This window comes from Salmo trutta, chromosome 22 (assembly GCF_901001165.1).
Source record: "Salmo trutta chromosome 22, fSalTru1.1, whole genome shotgun sequence".
NCBI lineage: Eukaryota > Metazoa > Chordata > Actinopteri > Salmoniformes > Salmonidae > Salmo > Salmo trutta.
The window spans coordinates 46,168,361-46,187,609 of record NC_042978.1 but is presented as its reverse complement, the minus strand read 5'-3'; the positions used below and the strand labels follow the sequence as shown (position 1 = coordinate 46,187,609).

Here is a 19,249-nt window from a genome sequence, read left to right as displayed (position 1 = left end):
CATGTTGATGCTAGACCGCTAGGTGGGGGTCATGTTGATGCTAGACAGCTAGGTGGGGGTCATGTTGATGCTGGACCGCTAGGTGGGGGTCATGTTGATGCTAGGTGGGGTCATGTTGATGCTAGGTGGGGGTCATGTTGATGCTAGACCGCTAGGTGGGGGTCATGTTGATCCTAGACCGCTAGGTGGGGGTCATGTTGATGCTAGACCGCAAGGTGGGGGTCATGTTGATGCTAGACCGCTAGGTGGGGGTCATGGTGATGCTAGACCGCTAGGTCATGGTGATGCTAGACCGCTAGGTCATGGTGATGCTAGACCGCTAGGTGGGGGTCATGTTGATCCTGGACCGCTAGGTGGGGGTCATGTTGATGCTGGACCGCTAGGTGGGGGTCATGTTGATGCTGGACCGCTAGGTGGGGGTCATGTTGGTGCTGGACCGCTAGGTGGGGGTCATGTTGGTGCTGGACCGCTAGGTGGGGGTCATGTTGATGCTGGACCGCTAGGTGGGGGTCATGTTGATGCTAGAGCGCTAGGTGGGGGTCATGTTGATGCTAGACCGCTAGGTGGGGGTCATGTTGATGCTAGACCGCTAGGTGGGGGTCATGTTGATGCTAGACCGCTAGGTGGGGGTCATGTTGATGCTAGACCGCTAGGTGGGGGTCATGTTGATGCTGGACCGCTAGGTGGGGGTCATGTTGATGCTGGACCGCTAGGTGGGGGTCATGTTGATGCTAGACCGCTAGGTGGGGGTCATGTTGATGCTAGACAGCTAGGTGGGGGTCATGTTGATGCTAGACAGCTAGGTGGGGGTCATGTTGATGCTAGACAGCTAGGTGGGGGTCATGTTGATGCTAGACAGCTAGGTGGGGGTCATGTTGATGCTGGACCGCTAGGTGGGGGTCATGTTGATGCTAGGTGGGGGTCATGTTGATGCTAGGTGGGGGTCATGTTGATGCTAGGTGGGGGTCATGTTGATGCTAGGTGGGGGTCATGTTGATGCTAGGTGGGGGTCATGTTGATGCTAGACAGCTAGGTGGGGGTCATGTTGATGCTGGACCGCTAGGTGGGGGTCATGTTGATGCTAGGTGGGGTCATGTTGATGCTAGGTGGGGGTCATGTTGATGCTAGACCGCTAGGTGGGGGTCATGTTGATCCTAGACCGCTAGGTGGGGGTCATGTTGATGCTAGACCGCAAGGTGGGGGTCATGTTGATGCTAGACCGCTAGGTGGGGGTCATGGTGATGCTAGACCGCTAGGTCATGGTGATGCTAGACCGCTAGGTGGGGGTCATGTTGATCCTGGACCGCTAGGTGGGGGTCATGTTGATGCTGGACCGCTAGGTGGGGGTCATGTTGATGCTGGACCGCTAGGTGGGGGTCATGTTGGTGCTGGACCGCTAGGTGGGGGTCATGTTGGTGCTGGACCGCTAGGTGGGGGTCATGTTGATGCTGGACCGCTAGGTGGGGGTCATGTTGATGCTAGAGCGCTAGGTGGGGGTCATGTTGATGCTGGACCGCTAGGTGGGGGTCATGTTGATGCTGGACCGCTAGGTGGGGGTCATGTTGATGCTAGGTGGGGGTCATGTTGATGCTAGGTGGGGGTCATGTTGATGCTAGGCCGCTAGGTGGGGGTCATGTTGATGCTAGGTGGGGGTCATGTTGATGCTAGACCGCTAGGTGGGGGTCATGGTGATGCTAGACCGCTAGGTGGGGGTCATGTTGATGCTGGACCGCTAGGTGGGGGTCATGTTGATGCTAGGTGGGGTCATGTTGATGCTAGGTGGGGGTCATGTTGATGCTAGGTGGGGGTCATGTTGATGCTAGGTGGGGGTCATGTTGATGCTAGGTGGGGGTCATGTTGATGCTAGGCCGCTAGGTGGGGGTCATGTTGATGCTAGACCGCTAGGTGGGGGTCATGTTGATGCTAGACCGCTAGGTGGGGGTCATGTTGATGCTGGACCGCTAGGTGGGGGTCATGTTGATGCTGGACCGCTAGGTGGGGGTCATGTTGATGCTGGACCGCTAGGTGGGGGTCATGTTGATGCTGGACCGCTAGGTGGGGGTCATGTTGATGCTGGACCGCTAGGTGGGGGTCATGTTGATGCTGGACCGCTAGGTGGGGGTCATGTTGATGCTAGACCGCTAGGTGGGGGTCATGTTGATGCTAGACCGCTAGGTGGGGGTCATGTACCAGTCAACATTCACGTTCAGTGTTTCTGTTCCTGCCATTTCATGTAATGAACTCTTAATTATTTCTGTCCCCGTTCTCCTCTCCCAGAGCGTCTGAGCCAGAAGGACACCCAGATCGTGACGATCCTGACAGAGAAGCTGCAGCTGTTTTCAGACATGTGTCTGGTGTCTGGTCATGGGGATATGACCTTCCGCTCCCACCTAATGCTGCGAGGTGACGCCTCAGACCTCCACCAGGGGGAGACACTGCTCAAGGGGACCATCACTGATGGTACAACTCACACACACACACACCTACACAAGGTAACACACACACACTGTGTCATATGGTATTGAAAGGAAAAACATATGATTTGAATGAAAGTATTTGAGTAAACAACATGTAAAGGAAGCTCTCATTTCAAACAGGCTGCGTGTCATATTAAACAGGTCGCTCGTCTTTCCAGGTCGCTGCAGCTAGCGACTGGTACAAGCTGCAACAAACACTCAAACTGGACAGTTTTATCTCAATTTCTTCATTCAAAGACTCAAATCATGGACACTCTTACTGACAGTTGTGGCTGCTTAGTGTGATATATTGTTGTCTACCTTCTTGCCCTTTGTGCTGTTGTCTGTGGCCAATAATGTTTGTACCCTGTTTTGTGTTGCTACCATGTTTGTTGTCATGTTGTGTTGCTACCATGTTGTGTTGTCATGTGTTGCTGCCATGCTATGTTGTTGTCTTAGGTCTCTCTTTATGTAGTGTTGTGGTGTCTCTCTTGTCGTGATGCGTGTTTTGTCCTATATTTATATATATATTTCTTTTTTTTAATCCCAGCCACCGTCCCCACAGGAACCCGTTTGCCTTTTGGTAGGCTGTCATTGTAAATAAGAATTTGTTCTTAACTGACTTGCCTCGTTAAAAAAGGTTAATAAAAACATTAAATGCAGGAGTGGCTTCAGGATAAGTCTCTGAATATCTCCCCAAATACAGGTGTGCCAAGCTTGTAGCTTCATACCCAAGAAGACTTGAGGCTGTAATTGCTGCCAAAAGGTGCTTCAACAAAGTACTGAGTCTGAATACTTATGTAAATGTAATATTAATAAAAAATCAAATTTAAAACAAAAAAATATATAAAATGAACAGTCTAAATAGATTAGGAGACAGGGAGCTTAAAGAAAATGTAATTATTTAGGCTATATTATTTAACGGCTATAGCCTACAAATAAATAAATGGGGAAGCGAGTCCGACACACTATTCTGACTGCCTGTATCTCAGGACCTGAAGCAAGGATATGCATATTCTTGATACCATTTGAAAGGAAACACTTTGATGTTTGTGGAAATGTGAAATGAATGTAGGAGAATATAACACATTAGATCTGGTAAAAGATAATACAAAGAGAAAAACATAAGTTTTCTATTTCTTTTGTTCCATCTTTGAAATGCAAGAGAAAGGCCACAATATCACTTAGGAGTCTAGGCGCAATTTAAATGTTGGCCACTAGATTGCAGCAGTGTGCAAAGTTTTAGACTGATCCAATGAATACATTTTTTATTTTTATTCTATTGAGTCTTTATTTAACTAGGTAAGTCAGTTAAGAACAAATTCTTATTTACAATGACGGCCTACCAAAAATCAAAAGGCCTCCTGCTGGGACGGGGGCCTGGGATTAAAAATAAATTCAATAAAAATATAGGACAAAGCACACATGACAAGAGACAACACTACATAAAGAGAGACAACACTACATAAAGAGAGACAACACTACATAAAGAGAGACCTAAGACAACAACACAGCAAGGCAGCAACACAAAACAGGGTACAAACATTATTGGGCACAGACGACAGCACAAAGGGCAAGAAAGTAGAGACAACAATACATCACGCAAAGCAGCCACAACTGTCAGTAAGAGTGTCCATGATTGAGTCAACACATGACAACATGGCAGCAGCACAACATGACAACAACATGGTAGCAGCACAAAACATGGTACAAACATTTGACATTTTAGTCATTTAGCCCGATCCCGTACGTTCACAGTTTCAGCCCCCCTCTAGCAGGCTGTGCCCGATCCCGTACGTCCACAGTTTCAGCCCCACTCTGGCAGGCTGTGCCCGATCCCGTACGTCCACAGTTTCAGCCCCCCTCTGGCAGCCTGTGCCCGATCCCGTACGTTCACAGTTTCAGCCCCCCTCTGGCAGGCTGTGCCCGATCCCGTACGTTCACAGTTTCAGCCCCCCTCTGGCAGCCTGTTCCCGTACGTTTAGTTTCAGCCCCCCTCTGGCAGCCTGTTCCCATACGTTCAGTTTCAGCCCCCCTCTGGCAGGCTATTCCAGAGGCTGGGGGCATAGTAACTAAAGGCTGCCTCTCCATGCCTCTTGGTCCTAGGCTTTGGGATAGTTAAAAGGCCAGAGGACCTAAGGGACCTACTGGGTACATAACTTAAAAGCATGTCTGACATGTACTGGGGTGCACAATCGTGGATTGATTTAAAAACCAAAAGAAGAATATTAAAATGAATTCTAAAACTCAGGCAGCCAGTGTTGAGACTTTAAAACCAGTGTAATATGTGCTTTCTGTCTGGTCTTGGTCAGTACCTGTGCTGCAGCATTCTGTATGTTTTGCAGTTGACCAATGGCTTTCTTGGGTAGACCAGACAGGAGAGCATTACAGTAGTCAAGCCTGCTTGTAATAAAAACGTGGATGAGTCTCTCTGTATCAGCCTGAGAGAGAAACGGCCGCACCTTGGCAATGTTCCTCAAGTGGTAAAAGCTATTTTGGGCACATTCCTAATGTGTGATTCAAAATTTAGCTTAGAATCTAAAATAACACCTTGGGTTTTTTTACCTGGTGTTTTATCTTTATTTCCCGTGAATTAAAATGTGCTGCCAGATTCTCTCTCTGTGCTTTGACTCCAGCAGTAAGTTACTCGGTATTGTCTTTATTCAGCTGGAGGAAGTTGTGAGCCATCTAAATATTTAAATCACTTAATGCAATCTAATTTGTCCGTGGAGATAACATTTCTGTGTCACCAGAGGATTTTAAGTTGTGTATGGTCTCTGTAACAGTGAAAATCAATGCTGTGCTTTCTGATAACAGTGCCAAGGGTCGGCTCCTCCCTACACCCATCTGTTACCATAGGAGGGTTGGCTCCTCCCTACACCCATCTGTTACCGTAGGAGGGTCGGCTCCTCACTAAACCCATCTGTTACCGTAGGAGGGTCGGCTCCTCCCTAAGCCCATCTGTTACCGTAGGAGGGTTGGCTACTCCCTACACCCATCTGTTACCGTAGGAGGGTCGGCTCCTCCCTACACCCATCTGTTACCGTAGGAGGGTCGGCTCCTCACTAAACCCATCTGTTACCGTAGGAGGGTCGGCTCCTCACTAAACCCATCTGTTACCGTAGGGGGGTCGGCTCCTCACTAAACCCATCTGTTACCGTAGGAGGGTCGGCTCCTCACTAAACCCATCTGTTACCGTAGGAGGGTCGGCTCCTCACTAAACCCATCTGTTACCGTAGGAGGGTCGGCTCCTCACTAAACCCATCTGTTACAGTAGGGGGGTCGGCTCCTCATTAAACCCATCTGTTACCGTACTGGGGTCGGCTCCTCCCTACACCCATCTGTTACTGTAGGAGGGTCGGCTCCTCACTAAACCCATCTGTTACCGTAGGAGGGTCGGCTCCTCACTACACCCATCTGTTACCGTACTGGGGTCGGCTCCTCCCTACACCCATCTGTTACCGTAGGAGGGTCGGCTCCTCACTAAACCCATCTGTTACAGTAGGGGGGTCGGCTCCTCATTAAACCCATCTGTTACCGTACTGGGGTCGGCTCCTCCCTACACCCATCTGTTACCGTAGGAGGGTCGGCTCCTCACTACACCCATCTGTTACCGTAGGAGGGTCGGCTCCTCACTACACCCATCTGTTACTGTAGGAGGGTTGGCTCCTCGCTAATCTTGTCCTATCATAAAGACAGCCTTGAAACATTGTTAATCTCTCTCTTTCTCTACTTTCCTACCTCCATCTATCTCTCTCTCTCCATTCCCCCCCCCCAGTGGAGAGTCTTCAGAACCTATTGCTGTCTGGTGTGAGAGAGCCAGCTTCACGTCTAGAGGAGGGTTCAGGGTCCGGGGCTCTGCCCAGGAGAGCAGACACCTTCGGGGGCTATGACAGCAGGCCAATCATCCTCAACAAGAGTGAGTCCACTCCGTCTGCCTGCTCTGAGCCCCGTATCCACAAAGCATCTTAGTGTACGAATGCTGATCTTATCTCTGTCCATAGAATCATGTATTATGATCTAAAAGGCGTTTCACTCTGTGTTTGTGTGCATGTTAGAAGGCATTGTGAAGAAGAAGAACCACAGTGGAGGGGATATAGCCAGAGACGGGACCCAGAAAGGCTGCTCTGACCCCCAGCTTACGAAGATCCAGGCTAGTCAGACCCTGGAGCAGCCACAGGTGGGTCAAATACACAAACACACACCCTACACAACTGTGTGTGTGTGTGTGTGTGTGTGTGTGTGTGTGTGTGTGTGTGATGGTCTGTGTGTGTAACGGTGTGGGGGGGTATGAGTGTAATGGGGGGGTGTGTGTGTAATGGGGGGGTGTGTGTGTAATGGGGGGTGTGTGTGTAATGGGGGGGTGTGTGTGTAATGGGGGGGTATGTGTGTAATGGGGGGGTATGTGTGTAATGGGGGGGTATGTGTGTAATGGGGGGGGTATGTGTGTAATGGGGGGGTATGTGTGTAATGGAGGGTGTGTGTGTAATGGAGGGTGTGTGTGTAATGGAGGGTGTGTGTGTAATGGGGGGGTGTGTGTGTAATGGGGGGGTGTGTGTGTAATGGGGGGGTATGTGTGTAATGGAGGGTGTGTGTGTGTAATGGAGGGTGTGTGTGTGTAATGGGGGGGTGTGTGTGTAATGGGGGGGTATGTGTGTAATGGTGGGTGTGGTATGTGTGATGTACAGGCTGATGAGGAGGAGGAGGCCTCTCCAGCCACCTGGAACCCCATCTGGTCCAACACCTTCCCTGAGGCTGAGGTAGGAGATGTGCTCATTTCAGTTGGTATTTTAACCTCTGTTAAACCTGTTTGGGATAGGCATGCCGCTAGCGGGACACCTTAACAACATCCGGTGAAATGGCAGAGCGCCAAATTCAAATTAAATTACTATAAATATGAAACTTTCATGAAATCACAAGTGCAATACATCAAAATAAGCGTAACTTGTTGTTAATCCAGCCGCCGTGTCAGATTTCAAAAAGGCTTTACGGCGAAAGCAAACCATGCGATTATCTAAGGACAGCACCCAGCACACAAATGCATAACAAATCATTTTCAACCAGGGAGTTGCGACACGAAAGACAGAAATAGCGATATAATATATGCCTTATCTTTGAAGATCATCTTCTGTTGGCACTCCAAAAGGTCCCAGTTACATTACAAATGGTCCTTTTGTTCAATAAAGTCCTTCTTTATATCCATAAAAACTCAGTTTAGCTGGCACGCTTCAGTCAATAATCCACTCGGTTTCCCTCCTTCAAAATGCATACAAAATGAATCCCAAACGTTATCAATAAACTTATCCAAACAAGTCAATCAACGTTTATAATCAAACCTTAGGTACCCTAATACGCAAATAAATGATCAAATTTGAGACGGAGAATTGTTATTGTCTTTACCGGAGAAAAATACCAAAGAACGCACTCTCATTCACGCGCTTGGAAACACTACAGCCAAAATGGAAGCCACCTAGAAAAACTACAATTTCTGGCTCATTTTTCCAAAAACCAGCCTGAAACTCTTTCTAAAGACTGTTGACATCAAGTGGAAGCCCTAGGAACTGCAATCGGGCACGATTTCGCCCGAAGTTTGTCCTCTGGGTTTCGACTGCCATATCAGTTCTGTTATACTCACAAACATTATTTTAACAGTTTTAGAAACTTTAGAATGTTTTCTATCCAATTATATGCATATCCTAGCTTCTGGGCCTGAGTAGCAGGCATTTTACTTTGGGCACGCTTTTAATCCGGACGTCAAAATACCGCCCCCCTATCCCAAAGAATTAAGCTTATTCAATCCTTATGTGTTATTATGGTTACTATAAGGTGTGCCCAGAGTGTCCAAACCATCAGTATAAAACAGTTGTGTATCTATGGCGCTAACCTACAGTTGTCTGTTAACCTTCTCTTTCCTAATGTTTCTGCCTCAACCAGTTCTTTGACCGGGTGCTGATGCTGTCTCAGAGACTCTACAGCCTGCAGGTAAACAAAACCACAACACTCACGTTTCCCTAGATACCCTCTCGACAACCTCAACATACTCCACATGACATGTAGCTGTCCTCCTGTCCTGTGTGTGTGTGACTGGGCCATGAACAGTCAACAGGACTGCAGTCTTCTTACCAGGGCTAGACCCCAAAACCAGTCTGTTTGCATGTCAACACAAATGTTACAATGACATCACATGGAGACTGCTAGACTAACCTTTTGACTGGTTATGGTCTTATGCTTTATGCTTTCAAGAAGTTGACCCACATCTCTCCTCCCTTCCCCCCCGTGCTCTTCTCTCCCCCCCGTGCTCCCTTCCCCTCCTGTCTCCCCTTCAGGCCATCGTCGCCAAGCAGGACAGCCACATCGAGCTGCAACGGGCCTCACTCACCGAGCGCGCCTCCTTCCCTGGCCGTCACCGCGGCAACGTTCTCCTGGAGCAGGAGAAACAGAGGACGCTGGCCCTGCAGAGGGAGGAGCTGGCCACCTTCCACAAGCTGCAGTCACAGCACCGTCAGGAGCAGGTGGGACTCAGTGGAAATGGCAGCGTTCTTCATTTGATTTATTGTAGCCTTCCGGGTTGTATTCATTCCAACTCCGCGTGCAGGTGATTAAATGTCACAGTGCTAGGAGAAAGAAACCATGTTAGTATGAGCATCGTGATTATTTCTGCACAAACAAAGGGCCGTGCCCCCCCCCCCCATCGAAACCTCTTTCTCAATGCTAAGGATCCAGAGCAAGTTCTGCACATGTTATTTTACACACAAAATGTTTTCTACGTAGCTGCTGCTCACCTCCTCTTCCCTTCATGGTTCTGTCTTTACTCCCACCCTCTTCTGAACCTTAATGATGTAGCCTATGTCTCTGCCTCATGTTTCTCAACAGCTGAAATAAAAACCCTGCCAAAACATATATATTATGAAGGCTTTCAACCTTCTCTGTCTGTCTGTTGGAACGGATATTACAGTTACACAATTAGGACGCTACTACTTAGACTGGCTGTCTTCCTCCTGCTATAGTCAACGTTTACAATGATGATTACATCTCAATAATTAGACTGGCTGTCTTCCTCCTGCTATAGTCAACGTTTACAATGATGATTACATCTCAATAATTAGACTGGCTGTCTGCCTCCTGCTATAGTCAACGTTTACAATGATGATTACATCTCAATAATTAGACTGGCTGTCTGCCTCCTGCTATAGTCAACGTTTACAATGATGATTACATCTCAATAATTAGACTGGCTGTCTTCCTCCTGCTATAGTCAACGTTTACAATGATGATTACATCTCAATAATTAGACTGGCTGTCTTCCTCCTGCTATAGTCAACGTTTACAATGATGATTACATCTCAATAATTAGACTGGCTGTCTGCCTCCTGCTATAGTCAACGTTTACAATGATGATTACATCTCAATAATTAGACTGGCTGTCTGCCTCCTGCTATAGTCAACGTTTACAATGATGATTACATCTATAATTAGACTGGCTGTCTTCCTCCTGCTATAGTCAACGTTTACAATGATGATTACATCTCAATAATTAGACTGGCTGTCTGCCTCCTGCTATAGCCAACGTTTACAATGATGATTACATCTATAATTAGACTGGCTGTCTGCCTCCTGCTATAGTCAACGTTTACAATGATGATTACATCTCAATAATTAGACTGGCTGTCTGCTTCCTGCTATAGTCAACGTTTACAATGATGATTACATCTCAATAATTAGACTGGCTGTCTGCCTCCTGCTATAGTCAACGTTTACAATGATGATTACATCTATAATTAGACTGGCTGTCTGCCTCCTGCTATAGTCAACGTTTACAATGATGATTACATCTATAATTAGACTGGCTGTCTGCCTCCTGCTATAGTCAACGTTTACAATGATGATTACATCTCAATAATTAGAGAGCCAGTCTAATTACAGATGTAATCATCATTGTAAACGCGGCCACTCCAAAGAAAAACTGCATTATACCAGTCTGCATGAAGTAGAGATGAACCTTGTGTTTGTCCCCAGGCTCGCTGGGAGAGGGAGCGGGACCGCCACCAGCTGCAGGCCGAGGCCATGGAGGGGATGCTGAGGCAGAGGGAGGAGGACTGCAGGAGGCTGGAGGAGAAGCTGGCGGAAGAGAGGGAGGACCTGGAGAGACAGAGAGAGACGTACCAACAGGATCTGGAGAGACTGAGGGAGTCGACCCGCACAGTGGAGAAGGAGAAGGAACGCCTCGAGCAGCAGAGGAAGATCAAGAGGAAGACCATTGAGGTGGGGATGATGTCTCTCACTCACACACACACACATTACACTTACACCCTATGTTCATTGGTATCACTCTGCTATCCATACCAGCACCAGTCGCCTATGGCTAAAACACAACTTGCCCCAAACCCCACACCTCATTGGTGGTTAACAACTAAAGCTTTGAAGTTATCTGGTGACCTACCAACCCATGTCCCCAAGCCATGTCCCCAAGCCATGTCCCAGTATCAAGCCAAGACCCAAGAATGAAGTATTCCACTCGATGGCACAAACTCAAAGTAAAAATTAGCTATATCTTAAACATGATTTTCTTTGATCTTTTTGGTCTTAATTTAAGGTTAGCATTGTGGCTAGGGTTAAGGGTAGTTTTAAAATCACATTTTAAGAAGATAAATTGTGGAAATAGGCAGTGTTTATGACTTTGTGGCTGTGGTAACTAGTGACGACCAAGAAGGAGTGGTTGGCCCTGATCCGCCATTTTGGAAACCCACACTGATCTCTTCTCCCCATCGAGATGGAGGACTCATCTTTGTATCGTCTGTGACAGCATGGCCAGCTCCATTGATGCAATCTCAATTTTGAAGTAGTTAATTTTCTTCTTCAGGATTGGCTGATCCCTCCTGATGACCCGGTTGGACATGACTCCAACAGGGTCACCAGGAGGGATCAGCCAATGAAGTTGGACGCCCCACCCAGTTGACAACATTAAAATGGTGGAAGCCCTAAATGGCACTGCCTTTGTTAACACTGCCTTTTGTCCACTACAGGCCTCTATCATGTTCTGTTTCCCCCTCATATCTTTCCCCATCCAGCATTGCAATCACCTCTGCTGTGTTTCAGTGTTCCCTTTGCTCTGTCCCTATGCCAGAACAGAGGCACACAAATACTGAAGATACTACCTCCCTCCCACCCCTCCCTCCTTTGTTCCCTCCCTCCCTCCTTTGTCCCCTCCCTCCTTTGTTCCCTCCCCTCCGTCCATCCCTTCTCCCCCCTTGTCTGTCTGGATTCCTATAACAGCCCACACACCTGCCACTTCCCTTAACTGTTTACTGATGGGCAGTGTGATAACCACAGCAGTAGCACAGTAATGTGGGAAACACACACAGATATCTGAATACAGTTCTAGCTAGTCAACCAGGAAGCCACCCACGCAGGGAAATAGTCTCTATCCTTCTCTCTTTCCATCTCTTTTACTCTTCAACAACAAAAACTTGTATTGTGTGAGTTTGTTTTAAACGGAGTGTCGTTAGCTCAACTAGTGGATGTCTATGGGAACAGCTAGCATGTCATTGAGCACAGAACAGTACTAGCATGCAGCTGACATGAATTACCTGCTACATTACAGCCTCATATCATTAAATGTATCTGGTCATTCACGCCGGCAGGCAGGACTGTGTTTCACCCGGAACATTCTACAGACAGGCGGATGCCCCTGATAGCCAGAGCTGACTTCTGGGTATTAGTTGGTTTGACTTGAATTGACTGGGTTAGCCATCTGAAGTGAGGAGTTGACTACCATAACCACTACATGGTTCAGGTACAACATGGCGATTCTGGCTGGCTACTAGTCAGATCAAGGCCTGGCCAACTCCACAGGAAGTGGAGGGAATCTCCCTTGAGTCCCTAATGATGAGGATCTTTGGCAATGTCCGTGGCTAGAAACAGGTCTCTCTGTGGTGGCATAATGCAGAGAGTGACTAAGTGACTTCAGAGGGTGACACAACTTGTTGTTGGTGAGTGAAGTGATGAGAGCATTGTATTTGGTACAAATCATTCCCTAAGTTCTCGACCTCAGCTGAATCTGGTAATGAATGGTGTGGCTGTTGAACAGGTGGAGGAGACTAAATGACTTAGTGTTACCTTAGATTGTAAACTGTCATGGTCAAAACATATAGATTCAATGGTTGTAAAGATGAGGAGAAGTCTGTCTGTAATAAAGAGATGCTCTACTGACACCGTACTCCACAAAGCAGGTCCTGCAGGCTCTAGTTTGATCTGATCTTGATTATTGTCCAGCCATGTGGTCAAGTCCTGCAGGCTCTAGTTTGATCTGATCTTGATTATTGTCCAGCCATGTGGTCAAGTCCTGCAGGCTCTAGTTTGATCTGATCTTGATTATTGTCCAGCCATGTGTTCAAGTCCTGTAGGCTCGAGTTTGATCTGATCTTGATTATTGTCCAGCCATGTGGTCAAGTCCTGTAGGCTCGAGTTTGATCTGATCTTGATTATTGTCCAGCCATGTGGTCAAGTCCTGTAGGCTCTAGTTTGATCTGATCTTGATTATTGTCCAGCCATGTGGTCAAGTCCTGCAGGCTCTAGTTTGATCTGATCTTGATTATTGTCCAGCCATGTGGTCAAGTCCTGTAGGCTCTAGTTTGATATGATCTTGATTATTGTCCAGTCATGTGGTCAAGTCCTGCAGGCTCTAGTTTGATCTGATCTTGATTATTGTCCAGCCATGTGGTCATGTGCTGCAAAGAAAGACCGAGTTAAGCTGCAGCTGGCCCAGAACAGAGCGGCACGTCTTGTTCTTCATTGTAATCAGAGGGCTGATATAAATACTATGCATGCCAGTCTCTCTTGGCTAGGAGTTGAGGAGAGACTGACTGACTGCACTTCTTGTTTTTATAAGAAACATTAATGTGCTGGAAATTCCAAATTGTTTGCGTAGTCAATTTACACACAGCACTGACACACAAACACACTTACCTCAAGACATGCCACCAGGGGTCTTTTCACAGTCCCCAGGTACAGAACAAATTCAAGGAAATGTACAGTTTAATACAGAGCCATGAGTGCATGGAACTCCCTGCCATCTTATATAGCACAAGTGAACAGCAAACCTGTTTCCAAAAAACAAATAAAGCAACGCCTCTCCCCCATGTGACCTACTTGTTGTGTGTATGTACTGATATGTACTGATATGTACTGTGTGTGTAACTGATGTTTTTCAACTCTGAGTAAGAGCTTGTTTTGGCCTGGCTGTTTTCTCCCAGGCAGATGACATTCAACACAACAGCCTTTTCATTTGAAAATCAGTGACACAAAGACTGAGCTCTGCTCTGGGTTGGGCTCTGAGCCAAGCTGATAACATCACAAGACATTTCATCAAGATCTGTCATTACTGCTCTTCAGCTAACCTTTAGCTACAGTTAGCCCTCATTAAGAAAACTTGTTTAGGCTCTATTGTCATATTTTGATAGTGAAATATGTATTTATTTAAACTGTTGTGGCTGCTCTTCAAAGATCTAAAATTTAATCTCAACTGATCACCCAGTTCAATGTAACAGCGATAGGTTTAGGATATTACATGATACTGGAATTTGCCCTATATACATCATGAGGTTACAACCTAGCCTACCAATGAAAGTTTATAACGTAGGTGCACAGGTCAAGGAGACAAATTGGAGTAATCAAGGTGAGTGACACATTCAGTATTGCCTTGCCTGCATCTAGCTGATCTGGGGTGTAATCATTAGTCCAAAACCGTGTGTCCCCAATCACTGCCCTGGTAGACCAAAGCAAAAGGTACCTCCTATTGGTCCTCCAACACCACTTCCAGCAGCATCTGGTCTCCCATCCAGGGACTGACCAGGACCAACCCTGCTTAGCTTCAGAAGCAAGCCAGCAGTGGGATGCAGGGTGGTATACTGCTGTCCCTCTGAGGCTACTGTAGAACAGTGGGTTTTAATCCGTTATTTGGTGACATGAATATATTTAGTGTAGTTTAAACTAAAAAAAATGCACTTTTTATAGATTATTAAAAAAAAATGTACTACGAAAATTCTTCTGAAATTCACTGAGTAGGATGTTCCTCCAGGCTTGGTCACGTGTCTGACGTCTCACTGTATTCTATTGATTCAGTGTCACTGTATGATGTTTTGTATTCCTCACCTCCCCACTATAACACGGTAGCTTGGTGATGTGTGGTGAGCTTGCTGGCATACAAACGCTGCTGTGGCATCACTCAGGTGGGTCAGAGTGCTTCAGTACAATACTCCTTTGCAATGAGTCCACTCTTCTTACTATGTAAAATCACATAGGCAATGTTTCAATCACAATATCCACTCTATTTTCAAGCCATTCATCAACACGTCTTTCTGCCTGTCTGTCTCCTGATCCTACTTTTTCTATATATTTTGGTTTTGGTATATTGACATTTATCCAGACAGTGAGGAAATTGGAGGTGGGAGAAACAGTTGGAAAGGTGGACGCTGGGATTGAAACCCTCTGCACTTCCTGGTCGTCCTCTGTGATATAATATGGCTTTCTGACAGTGTTGTCGTGGTCTGTCAGACTGTCTGAGTGGTTCTACGGCTAACTCTGTCAAGGCCTCTGGGGGTCAAGGCCTCTGGGGTCAGCCAGGGCTCTTAGTCACTTCCTCTCCTCCAGGTAATAACTGTTATGCTCCTTACATCAGGCCTGTAAACCTGTACTCACTCACACCAGACTTGCTATCCTCAGGGCACACATTCTGTTGTCTTGAGTATTAGCAATCCCATGTTAGTGTGCAGTGCTCTGCCCCTGCTCTGAGTTATGTAGCCTACATTGAGACTGAGAAGAAGATGATTTCTAAGGTATTTTGTGTCTTTTTAAATGAAGTTTTGTTTCGGCCGGAGTGGTGGTGCTAGTACTACGAGCTTTTCTGTTTTCTTTTCTTAGAGCAGGCAAGTTGAACAGGAATAAGCCCTGTTAGCTATTTGGGTTAGGGGTACGCAGCTCCCTTCCCAAGGCATTGTGTATACGGAAACAGGAAACCCACCTGTCTCAGCTGGCGATGAGTATCCAAGGAGTCTGATGTATAATTAGCCGTTTGGCAGGCAGCCTCTCATTAATAAAGCTGCTGGAGCCCAGCCAGGCCTCATTTGTTATGTGCTGCCAGTCAAGTCTTTGTGCTCCCTGGAAACCCCGTATTTACCATGTCTTTACCATGGGCACCTTGGAGAGGAAACAATGGAACGTCTGTGTGCGTGGGGGTGTGCGAGTGTTGAAAGAGAGAGGGAGGGGAGAGAGAGGGGAGAGCACTAGCCAGCACAGAACCCCACTGCATAGCTGAGTTATCACCTCGGGGCACTTCTATCCTCCAGAGCTGAGCGGGCTGCAGCCTCAGTGTTACCTTTCACAAACAGACACGTATCCAATCGCTCAGCCTCACCTACCCACGCGCTCAGCCTCACCTACCCACGCGCTCAGCCTCACCTATCCACTCGCTCAGTCTCGCCTACCCACGCGCTCAGCCTCACCTGCCCACGCGCTCAGACTTATTCTCCCTCACACTGACTAAGCTTGACCGACTGACACACATGACGTCTCCTGTCATCCCTTCCACCCCTCACACAGTGCCCCTTGCCCTGGGATGCCAGGTCATGCCCCAGCGGTCACATGGGCTGCTAGCAAGCAGGGGAAGCCCCCTAATACAGCTGGACACATCTGCCTCCCAGCCCAGCCCTCTGGGACCCAGGCCCTCCCAGCCCTCTGGGACCCTGGCCCTCCCAGCCCTCTGGGACCCAGGCCCTCCCTGCCCTCTGGGACCCAGGCCCTCCCTGCCCTCTGGGACCCAGGCCCTCCCTGCCCTCTGGGACCCAGGCCCTCCCAGCCCTCTGGGACCCAGGCCCTCCCTGGCATCCCATCTCCTTCTCCACACTCATCAATCATACTGGAGCTGGACTGTCTGTCACGGCACAGGTTCTCAGATACATGGCAGCGGGCCTGCATGCCAGCAGGACAATAAACTGATGTGGTTTATTGACTTAATACACTTTTATTGGAGATCGACCTCCTCCTACACTTTGCTGCTTCACTCAACTTTCCTCGAAGGTGGTTATTAGTGTGACAATGCAAACAGTGTTTAGAGTTTTTTTTTTTTTTTTTGCTTTGGGATTGTGTTGTAAAAGCCTGTTCCAAAATGTCTGCTCAGCAGAAAGAGCAGCATGTGTTTCTGATTGCTCTTCAACAGATTGTGTTTCCTTTAATGGTACAGCGGCTCTGTGCTGAGTTAAGACGCTGCTGGCGCACGGCGCCGGGTGCTGGGCTGGCTCTTTTAGAAGCAGGGTTCAAAGATACCTCAACAGTCATTTAAACCTGACCAGCAGTGTTCTCTCTCGCTCGCTGCTGCACACTGCAAACCATGGCTGCCGTGCGGGTTCCAATTCACATGGCAAACCAAGTTAGGTCAGAGCCATAGAACAGAGATCAACAAACTATTATATTATGTTGTTACCACAGGTTCCATGACAACAGTATTCTCCTTTGTTGTTACCACAGGTTCCATGACAACAGTATTCTCCTTTGTTGTTACCACAGGTTCCATGACAACAGTATTCTCCTTTTGTTGTTACCACAGGTTCCATGACAACAGTATTCTCCTTTTGTTGTTACCACAGGTTCCATGACAACAGTATTCTCCTTTATGTTGTTACCACAGGTTCCATGACAACAGTATTCTCCTTTATGTTGTTACCACAGGTTCCATGACAACAGTATTCTCCTTTATGTTGTTACCACAGGTTCCATGACAACAGTATTCTCCTTTATGTTGTTACCACAGGTTCCATGAATCAAATCAAAATCAAATCAAATCAAATTTATTTATATAGCCCTTCGTATATCAGCTGAAATCTCAAAGTGCTGTACAGAAACCCAGCCTAAAACCCCAAACAGCAAGCAATGCATGTGAAAGAGGCACGGTGGCTAGGAAAAACTCCCTAGGAAAAACTCCCTAGAAAGGCCAAAAACCTAGGAAGAAACCTAGAGAGGAACCAGGCTATGAGGGGTGGCCAGTCCTCTTCTGGCTGTGCCGGGTGGATATTATAACAGAACATGGTCAAGATGTTAAAATGTTCATAAATGACCAGCATGGTCAAATAATAATAATCATTGTAGTTGTCGAGGGTGCAACAAGCACGTCCGGTGAACAGGTCAGGGTTCCGTAGCCGCAGGCAGAACAGTTGAAACTGGAGCAGCAGCATGGCCAGGTGGACTGGGGACAGCAAGGAGTCATCATGCCAGGTAGTCCCGAGGCATGGTCCTAGGGCCCAGGTCCTCCGAGAGAAAGAAAGAAAGAGAGAATTAGAGAGAGCATATTTAAATTCACACAGGACACCGGATAAGACAAGAGAATACTCCAGATGAAACAGACTGACCCTAGCCCCCCGGCACATAAACTACTGCAGCATAAATACTGGAGGCTGAGACAGGAGGGATCAGAAGACACTGTGGCCCCATCCGATGATACCCCCGGACAGGGCCAAACAGGCAGGATATAACCCCACCCACTTTGCCAAAGCACAGCCCCCACACCACTAGAGGGATGTCTACAACCACCAACTTACCGTCCGAAGACAAGGCCGAGTATAGCCCACAAAAATCTCCGCCATGGCACAACCCAAGGGGGGGGCGCCAACCCAGACAGGAAGACCACGTCAGTGACTCAACCCACTCAAGTGACGCACCCCCCCCCCCCCCATGGACGGCATGGAAGAACACCAGTAAGTCAGTGACTCAGCCCCTGTAATAGGGTTAGAGGCAGAGAATCCCAGTGGAAAGAGGGGAACCGGCAAGGCAGAGACAGCAAGGGCGGTTCGTTGCTCCAGCCTTTCCGTTCACCTTCACACTCCTGGGCCAGACTACACTTAATCATAGGACCTACTGAAGAGATAAGTCTTCGGTAAAGACTTAAAGGTTGAGACTGAGTCTGCGTCTCTCACATGGGTAGGCAGACCATTCCATAAAAATGGAGCTCTATAGGAGAAAGCCCTACCTCCAGCCGTTTGCTTAGAAATTCTAGGGACAATTAGGAGGCCTGCGTCTTGTGACCGTAGCGTACGTGTAGGTATGTACGGCAGGACCAAATCGGAAAGATAGGTAGGAGCAAGCCCATGTAATGCTTTGTAGGTTAGCAGTAAAACCTTGAAATCAGCCCTTGCCTTAACAGGAAGCCAGTGTAGGGAGGCTAGCACTGGAGTAATATGATCAAATTTTTTGGTTCTAGTCAGGATTCTAGCAGCCGTATTTAGCACTAACTGAAGTTTGTTTAGTGCTTTATCCGGGTAGCCGGAAAGTAGAGCATTGCAGTAGTCCAGCCTAGAAGTAACAAAAGCATGGATTAATTTTTCTGCGTCATTTTTGGACAGAAAGTTTCTGATTTTTGCAATGTTACGTAGATGGAAAAAAGCTGTCCTTGAAACAGTCTTGATATGTTCTTCAAAAGCGAGATCAGGGTCCAGAGTAACACCGAGGTCCTTCACAGTTTTATTTAAGACGACTGTACAACCATCCAGATTAATTGTCAGATTGAACAGAAGATCTCTTTGTTTCTTGGGACCTAGAACAAGCATCTCTGTTTTGTCCGAGTTTAAAAGTAGAAAGTTTGCAGCCATCCACTTCCTTATGTCTGAAACACAGGTTTCTAGCGAGGGCAATTTTGGAGCTTCACCATGTTTCATTGAAATGTACAGCTGTGTGTCGTCCGCATAGCAGTGAAATTTAACATGTTTTCGAATGACATCCCCAAGAGGTAAAATATATAGTGAAAACAA

The 19,249-nt window shown here is 47.4% G+C and overlaps 1 protein-coding gene across 4 annotated transcripts in view; it reads left to right on the top strand.

Annotated features, from left to right (window-relative positions):
* The window catches only part of arhgef18b (rho/rac guanine nucleotide exchange factor (GEF) 18b), an 83,493-nt gene that overhangs the window by 54,784 nt on the left and 9,460 nt on the right, over positions 1–19,249 (top strand). For all 4 annotated transcript variants that reach the window (XM_029708180.1, XM_029708181.1, XM_029708182.1 and 1 more), the window contains exons 23-29: positions 2,278–2,460; positions 6,235–6,375; positions 6,515–6,636; positions 7,145–7,216; positions 8,391–8,438; positions 8,783–8,968; positions 10,473–10,718. In XM_029708180.1, coding sequence (XP_029564040.1) covers positions 2,278–2,460; positions 6,235–6,375; positions 6,515–6,636; positions 7,145–7,216; positions 8,391–8,438; positions 8,783–8,968; positions 10,473–10,718 — 998 coding nt within the window. The remainder of the gene's footprint in view (positions 1–2,277; positions 2,461–6,234; positions 6,376–6,514; positions 6,637–7,144; positions 7,217–8,390; positions 8,439–8,782; positions 8,969–10,472; positions 10,719–19,249) is intronic.